The sequence below is a fragment of the Austrofundulus limnaeus genome, unplaced genomic scaffold (genome assembly GCF_001266775.1).
Source record: "Austrofundulus limnaeus strain Quisiro unplaced genomic scaffold, Austrofundulus_limnaeus-1.0 Scaffold3, whole genome shotgun sequence".
Lineage (NCBI taxonomy): Eukaryota > Metazoa > Chordata > Actinopteri > Cyprinodontiformes > Rivulidae > Austrofundulus > Austrofundulus limnaeus.
In genome coordinates this window covers 786550-795404 of record NW_013952405.1, presented here as the reverse complement: position 1 = coordinate 795404, position 8855 = coordinate 786550, and the positions used below count along the sequence as shown (strand labels likewise).

The window sequence follows — 8855 nt, the reverse complement described above, 5'->3', positions numbered from 1 at the left end:
AAAATAATATTATAAATGTGAGTATTTTTAGGTTTCTGTTAGAGGAACCTGACTTGTTGAGAAGATGGTTAGCTAATAGAGAGAAGTTTCATCCTATAACCAGAGAACATTTTCTAACTGTTGACTGGCAAATATAATTATTCTTATTTACAATTCATGCCAAATTTCCTATTACTGTCTCTGATTCTCTGTCAGATGAGGCAGCTTTAGTGTCACTAGAACCTGATTTATGTTTGGACAGTTTTTGTCCTGTTGAGCTCTCTGAATTATCTAAAATAATAACTTCATCCAAACCATCAACATGTCTGCTAGATCCCATCCCAACCAGACTGTTAAAAGAAGTATTTACCTTAATTAATATTTATATTTTAGATGTACTTAATTTATCTTTAATAAATGGTTACATGCCGCAGATCTTTAAGGTTGCTGTAATTAAACCTTTACTTAAGAAACCTGATCTTGATTCAGGAGTTCTGGTCAACTATAGACCTAAATCTAATTTCCATTTCCTCTCAAAAATTCTTGAGAAAATAGTTACAAATCAGCAACATGAACATCTGGATAGAAATAATCTATATGAGGAGTTTCAGTCAGGGTTTAGAGCTCATCATAGCACAGAAACAGCACTGGTGAAAGTTACTAATGATATTCTCATGGCCTCAGACAGTGGACTTGTGTCCATTCTTGTCTTGTTAGATCTCAGTGCTGCATTTGATACAACTGATCACAATATTTTATAACGTAGACTTGAACTTGATAATGGGATTACAGGAACAGCTATAAAATAGTTAGTCTTATTTAGCTGATGGATTTTAGTTTGTTGATGTTAATAATGAATCTTCTTATTCCAGAGTTAGTCATGGAGTTCCTCAGGGTTCAGTGCTTGGACCAATCCTCTTTACTTTATACATGCTTCCATTAGGTAACGTTATTAAACAGCATGGGATAAATTTCGATTGTTATGCAGATGATACTCAGTTATATTTATCCATGCAGCCTGATGAATCCAACAAGTTACTTAAACTACAAGCATGTCTTACAGATATAAAAACATGGATGACTCTTAATTTTCTGCTTCTAAACTCAGATAAGAAAGAGGTTATGGAACCTGAACATCTTAGGGATCAACTTTGCAGCCTTTCACCTCCTCTGGATTGCGTTAATCTGGTCTCCAGTTCAAATGTAAAGAACCTTGGTGTTATTTTTGATCAGGATATTTCTTTTAACCCCCACATTAAAAATGTTACCAGGACTGCCTTCTTCCACCTGCGTAGTATCACTAAAATTAGAAATATTTTGTCCAAAAATGGTGCAGAAAAACTGATACATGCATTTATCACGTCTAGACTGGATTACTGTAATTCCTTATTATCTGGGCATCCAAGTAACTCTCTAAGAAGTCTTCAGTTAATCCAAAATGCTGCTGCTAGAGTTTTAATGAGAGTTGGAAGGAGAGATCATTTTTCTCCAGTTTTAGCTTCTCTCCACTGGCTCCCTGTCAAATTTAGAATAGAATTTAAAATATTACTCCTAACTTACAAAACTCTCAACAACCAAGCTCCATCATACATTAAACATCTTATTGTTCCATTCTTTCCTAACAGAGCACTTCGCTCTCAGACTGCAGGTTTACTTGTGGTTCCAAGAGTTTCTAAAAGTAGAATGGGAGGCAGAGCTTTCAGTTATCAAGCTCCTCTCTTGTGGAACCAACTTCCAGTTTCTGTCTGTGAGGCTGACTGTCTACTTTTAAGATTAGACTGAAGACTTTCCTTTTTGATAAATCATATAGTTAGACTTAGGTTTCCTGAATTATTCTTCATTTCTGCTGCTGTAGACTTAGACTGAGCACATTTCCTCACTCTGCTGTCGTCTAGTCTTCTCTACGTTTATTGTAATTATTCTATCACATTTTTTCTTTGTCTCTTCCAGAAGAAGGTGCACCTGGACCAGTCCCGGACCAGTTCTTCTGTGTTTACCTGTGTCTCTTTCCTGTCCCTCAACCAGCCGGTCGAGGCAGATGGCCGCCTGTCCTGAGCCTGGTTCTGCTGGAGGTTTCTTCCTGATTAGCAGGGAGTTTTTCCTCTCCACCGTTTGCTCAGGATGGGAGACTGTGATGAAGTGATTCAACGCAGCCTGCTGTTTTCTTCTTTAGATTATTCTTTTTGTGTACAGTGCCCTGAGACAACGTATGTTGTGACTTGGCGCTATATAAATAAACTGAACTTGAACTTATTTTTTTATGAGAGTTAGAAGAAATAATAAATATACTTTTATTACTAGCTGAAGTCATCATTTTTCAACTAGCTAAGGTCTAAGTTACAGGCTGACTTCAGGTCTGATTTAGATCCTTGTTACTTATAAATTATATATTTTTCTGTTATAAATCTGCTGTTTTACATGATTGTTGAATGAAATTAACATAATTATTAATTTATTGTAAAAACATGACCGATAATCTATGAAACAGATCCAGTTCAGCTGCTGTTTATCTATTAGTTTCTATGGAGGCTGTGAGCTGTTGCCCTTTTAGACACCATTTTTGCTCCTCCATGCTGTCACAGACGCTACCAGTGTACGGTATGGCTGGGCTTAGTCTAGTGATCTTTATATTTAAGTCTATGGAAGCCACAAAAACAAGTGCCCCCTTGTGGCTAATTGCAGTGTAGTTTTCAAGTCCCTCCCCTCCATGTAACTGAAAGGGATATTTATTTTACTAAAAACAAAAAAGTACTCTTTACAGAGTTGCCATGTACAATTTATTTTTGTACATTCATTTTGCCTTGTGTAAGATCAATAATTACTGTAATGTACGATAACATTTGCGCTTCCATCCTTTGCTTCATGAATTAACTCTCAACATGCAACAAGCATATGAAAGAGATTAGTGAAACATGTGCTGTGTCAACTTAATAACATTGTCACCATATTTAACACGTTTTCAGATGCCTTCTAAGGCTATTTTTTCCCCAAAAAGCAATTAACAATTCTAGCAAATTTCACTAGTGTTACTGGAAACTCTTGGAGATTCTGATAAGGCCTCAAAGCACTGACAGACAGCACAATCCCCTTGCAGCATCCTTCTCAGCTGCAGTCAGAGCAGGAGATACAGTATTTACCCCACCTCATCCCAGACCCTAAATGAAACATGTCTGTGAAAAACTGCTGCTGGCTGATATGTATATTGTTAGAGTGTAAATGTAAACCTTTCTATGTCTAAAACAAATCACTGCTTTAAAACAACTCTGATCAGTTGTGAAAATAGTTTAGGACATTATCCAGTGATTTCTAGCATATAATCATTCTAGTTCATAAACAAAGTACATGTAAAACATATATGAAGCAGAATTCTGGTACACGATGATTTAACAGAAGACAGTTCAATCTGACTGATATTGCAAGGCCTGTTCAGTGCAAGTGGTGCCAGAGCTGTTTACTACTGTTTTGTTAGATTATTCAAAGGTAAATAAAAAATGTGTTGTAGGTTATAAAATGCTGTCTTTAAAATTGTGCTATTGAAGGAGTAAATTCTGAGCCGTAGAATACAAAAATTGTAAGTCACTGGTGCAATTCGTCAACATTTCTCATATGGCAACACAAAATATTCTTTGAGCTCTATTTCTGTTTGTATTTTTCCATGTGGACACTTACAACAGGCGGTGGAGAAAGGTGAGCATCTCTCCGAGGGGACCCACAGGTTTGCTGACCCTGTGTCAAACACCACGTTGAACTTCTGGGCCGGAGAGCCGATGCTGATTTCTCCGTAGTACTGAGTCTGTTACAACAAACACTATAATGTTTTTGTTCTTTAATGCTTTGGATTATTTATTTTGAGGGTATGAAATGACATTAGGACTGTGAGTCCCACACAAAGTTCCAGTTCAAAGGCAAATGGATCTGCTGTTTTTGCTTGAGGAAAAGTTTTTACAATGATTCAAAAGTGCAGATGAAGAGTCTTAGATGTGCGGGGCCCCTTTAACCCCAAAGATTAAAGTCTGCTTTTGGTGTAAAGCTCAACAAGCAAATCCAGATGCTTTCAATTTAACGTACCTCGATTTCTTATCACCTGTAGAACATCTCTCAGAACAACATGGTGAGGTTCACAAAACACCCTGTGTCCACAAATATATTTATATATAATGTAGTATTATGACGCATAAAATGTCTCACGTCCAAGTAATTGGTTAGAGGTGTGGGAACAGCCTTGTGGTTGGCATCAGCTGTGCTCATCTGGGTCAGTTTCGACAGCACCTGCTCAGCAGAAACACCCATCTCCTGCAGCGACTCTCTGATGGACGGCATCTTCTTCAGGGAGATTCTGAAACCCCAACAGGCATGAAGGGAAATATGGGACACCCAAAAAACATAAATTCAACGAGAAGCGATGAGTGCGATGACAGATGTACTGTGAAAAAGTTCTGTGCGGTAAATATTTCATACATTTGGCACGTGTTTGGTCCAATATGATTAGCCTGTAATAAATTACAGATGTGCTTTTATTCTAATGCCTGGCCAGAATAAAAAAAAACATTGAGGAAAAACATGTGCTTAGCCTGTTCTGAAATCTCTGGCTTTTTTAATGAACTAGCTAACACTTTGTGTTCCTGTCTTACTTTATGTTCCCAGGATTCCTCATCTTCAAATGCATCTGAGTTGTAAACTTTTATTATTCTATTTTTTCTTTAAAGAGAAATACATAAAAAGAGAGTTCTGTTTGTACCTTATTAGTTCATGGCCTGTAGTCATCCTCAGACATAATGCAACCAGAAACATCCAATAATCCAACAGCAGAGTCATGGTGATGCTGTGACAAACACGAAAACAAACAAAATGAATGATGCAGTTGCTGTGTGCTCCTGGTTTCCTGTGCATCCAGGTCTGACTTTGTGAAGCATGCTTCCTGCATGCTGCTCTTTTTATACCCCATCCCCTTTACCATATTTTTAATCATCCATCACTTATTATAGATGGTTACCCTTCATCCCACTCCTCTGCAATCGTCCACAGACCCCTCTGTGGTGAACATGGCTCAAAAAGGCATCCAAACTCTGACCTGCTGAGGACAAAAAGGTTGGGTACAGATGTGCTGACGTCAATGAACTGTGGCATGTTCTCTGTGAGGTTGTGAGAACATTCAGAGGAGTTAAAAATGCCTTGAGCTGTCAGAACAGACCAACTGAATGTTTGCCAGACTCTAACATAAGTAAAATAAACAGAGATAAAATGTGTAATCTGCTAAACCCACCTGTGGCTGCAGGTGTCCCAACTGGGACTCGTAGGGAGATTCCAGTTTCAGCATTCAAGTCCACTTCATCCACAGAGCCTGTTCTGTCAGCAGAATAAGCTCATCCATCTTCTCATCCAACTACTCCATGTTTCTGAGGCCCCAAAGCCTCTGATTTCCCAAGGTACTGTAGTAGCTGTACTCCCAACACATAGAGTTTTTATAGCTCTACTAGATTTGCCCAAAAGAAATTTTCCTTTAACTATTTGGAGTTAACTTTGTCTGTCTCTTAGCAAAATATCTTAGGAATCAGTGAACATTTTTTTTAAAACTTTTAGGCGCTATTTCATGGATGTTGATCTACAACTGGGTAATTTTTAGAGCCAACCCAATCCAAAGGCCATCACAGCCAGCTGACATTAGAGAACACACAATTGGCAATGCCTTTCAAAATGTTTGGGTCAAGTTTAGTTAACACATTCTTATGTCGGACTCGTAACATTTTGACGCTTGGGCACTCAATCTGTTGACGCGGGGGGTACCCCCCACGCATCCATCCTTGCCGCCCACAGCTTTTCCGGGTCTGAGGTTAACATGAGGGATCAGGATTAATGGTTAATTTTAGGGTCTGTGGTCAGGGATAATAGTTAATTTGAGAGACTGGGGCCAGGGAAAGGCTGTACATAGCTTCTATTGGTTAAATTCAGGGTCTGGGATGAAAATGGTTAATATGAGGGATCAGGGTTAATGATTAATTTTAGGGTCTGTGTTCAGGGACTCGTTCTCCTCCACCTCATCTCGTAAAGAACGGACGTGTGGGGCCTACCCCCCACGTCAACAGATTGACGCTTGGTCAAGCGTCAAAATGATGACGCAGGGGTCAGGAGAATGGCCTCGAGCATCAGCCCTGAAAAATTGTAAGTGTTTTCAACCCTCTTTGCCTGTTAGCAAAATATCTTGTGAATGTAGATTAATGCAACATTCAGAAAATAATCACTGGATATATATACACTTACAACATATTATTAGGAATGTAATGATTCACTCAAGCCCTGATTATCCATTTTAAGTTCACAGTTACAATTATTTAAGTTATATATTATATTTTTTTCATCAAAATTACTTGTAGCCATTTTATGACCAACTACGTTTTTTTCTTTTAAAATCAGAATTTTTGTCCTTGTATTAAATTGTTGTCTTAGTAACAAAACGTAACCTCAAAAAATAAATAAAAATAAAAAATAAAAGTCATCACAAACTATTTTGTGACCAATAGTTATCAAGCATCAAACTGAATTTGTCTTGAAGTCATACTTTACTGTTATACAATAACAATGACATTGATTCTTTCATTTTTACGAACCAGTTCAAATTTTAAGCAGTTATAATGTTAATCAAATGAATCTCAATTAATTGTTACATCCCCACATATTAACTTTCTGAGCTGGCTCAAATCAACATGGTTGTCACAGCCCCATGGCTGTAAGTCAGTCAGTTGCAAATCTTGTGCTAAAACTAGTAGCTGAGATCTTTCACAGCACTGACTCCGAGCCTGACCTCATGTAGTATTGCATGCAGTTGCACATATGGTTATTTTCAAGGTTCGACCTGAAGAGCTGCAGCTCTGTTCCTTCTCATCCTAAAATGATCTTAATCTAAACTGCAGGCATGTAAAATGTTGGCCTGTGTGCAGTCCTATAAGGAATGCTACTCCTTTAGTTGGACTTCTTTACTATGTGTTTGTAGTTTCTTCTTCTTCTTCTTCTTATTTTTTTTTTTTTCGATTAGCTGTCATTGCATGTATAGCCAAAAAGTATTAAGCCATCAGATCCTAAGTGAAGGGAAAAACCTCATTGAACAGTTCAGGATAGGTTGTAGGAGCAAACATGGTGGTTAAGATGAAGCTGTTATTTCCTCAGACAGCGCAGCGGGACATAAACTGTGTAAACACAAATCAGGTTTCTCCTCTTGTGTCAAAAGCTGCTGAAATTGATGCTGAATCTGTGACAAATAAAGAGGAAGAATATCATGACTTCAGGCAGTTTGTGTCTAATTGAATTTAAATGGCCTATTTTTCTCCCCGACACACAAACTTAAGATTTTATCCACGGAGCAGACATGTCTACACTAAAAATTCTTTGTAGCTTAAGAACCAACTCAGTTCAGTTTTTTTTTTCAAAATAAAAAGCAACGTGAGAAGAACAAAACACATATGTGTGTCGAGATCAAGGTCTTAGATAAAAACCGCTGGCAGGAGGCAGAGTCCATGTTGAGTGTTTTGCAGCAGAGTGGAGGAATGGCAGCGTGGAGTGTTTTCATTTGCACGTCTTGCTGCTGTGCTGAGGCTCAACCGGTCTTAACATCAAAATCATTTTTTTGCGCTCCCTGCATTAGGCGTCACAGAGGATTCCCACAGTTACTGCTCCGCCAGGATGGGCCGGTCTGTTGACAAACTACCCAGCTGAGCCAGGACAAATGTGGAGGTTCATGTCAGACAGCCATCACAAAGGTTAGAGCTCAGACACTGAATTACTCTCAAACAAATTTGTCATACACTCAGCAAACATGCTATGATGTGCAGGATGCTTTATAGCAGCTAACCAACAACTCTTTGTAATCAAGTGAGAGAGGAAAAAAGAATGTCTATAAAAATATCACCTAATTATCAGTTTTGCAGCTGAACTCTGCCTTTGAGTGAGTTTCTGCTTGCTATTCAGACTGGTTTGATTCACTTTCCCTGCTGTCAGTGACATTAGTCACCGCAGCACAGCCAGATGTTTTCAACACCAGGAAACAAGAACTTTTAAACACCTCCCTGCACCAACTGTTCCTAACCAAACAGTTTACAACAGCACCTTTAAAGGATAGTTTAGATCCTTAGAAATACGGCTCAATGAAAAAAATAAGCAGTCTAACCCTAACTGAACCAATAAAACTACTTGTGTTGTGAAAGACTGTATGCAGACATTTCAGTTTTTTTAAACTTAGAAAACATGCTGTTTATTTATGAACAGGTTAATAGCACGTTTCAGAGACAGTCTCACAAACTTGTGACTTTTGACCATCCTGGAAGATTTGGTGCCCAAGTTTCTTTTTTTTCCTCACACTGCCAAGCTGGATCTCTGTGTGCGTCACTCCTGCGTGGCCTCCCACCTCTCTGCTGACTCAGCTCAACTAGTGGTCATGAGAAACACACACACAGAGAAGTTTTGCTATAAACTAAGATTATTCTGCAATGAGAAGAAACACTAGGTATTTTGTTCAAACCTTATAAATGATGCTGTTAATCTCAGTAAAAATCCTACAAGATCCATACTTCTTAGAGTTTCTTAGATGTTTCTTAAAAGAGTCAGTAGAAACATTTTAAGAAACATCTTAAGACATTTTTATTCAGACAGGCTTTTAGTTAAGTGCTTTTTATTGTGTTTTAATTGTTGTTTTTATATCTGTGATCTGTTTATTGTTTTTAATTATTTTTTGCTTTCTGTGAAGCACTTTGTGATGTTTGTGTCTGTGAAAGGTGCTATAGAAATAAAGTTTACTTACTTACTTACTTACTTACTTACTTACTTACTTACTTACTTACTTACTTACTTACTTACTTACTTACGTACTTACGTACTTACGTACTTAC

The 8855-nt window shown here is 37.9% G+C and overlaps 1 protein-coding gene across 1 annotated transcript in view; it reads right to left on the bottom strand.

Annotated features, from left to right (window-relative positions):
• Positions 1–5044, bottom strand: part of ren (renin) — a 9839-nt gene extending 4795 nt beyond the window's left edge. Inside the window, exons 1-4 of the mRNA XM_014015646.1 lie at positions 4973–5044; positions 4718–4801; positions 4168–4315; positions 3649–3772 (exon numbers count right to left, since the gene is read on the bottom strand). Coding sequence (XP_013871100.1) covers positions 3649–3772; positions 4168–4315; positions 4718–4794 — 349 coding nt within the window. The 5' untranslated portion in view covers positions 4795–4801; positions 4973–5044. The remainder of the gene's footprint in view (positions 1–3648; positions 3773–4167; positions 4316–4717; positions 4802–4972) is intronic.
• Between the last annotated feature and the right edge of the window lie 3811 nt (positions 5045–8855).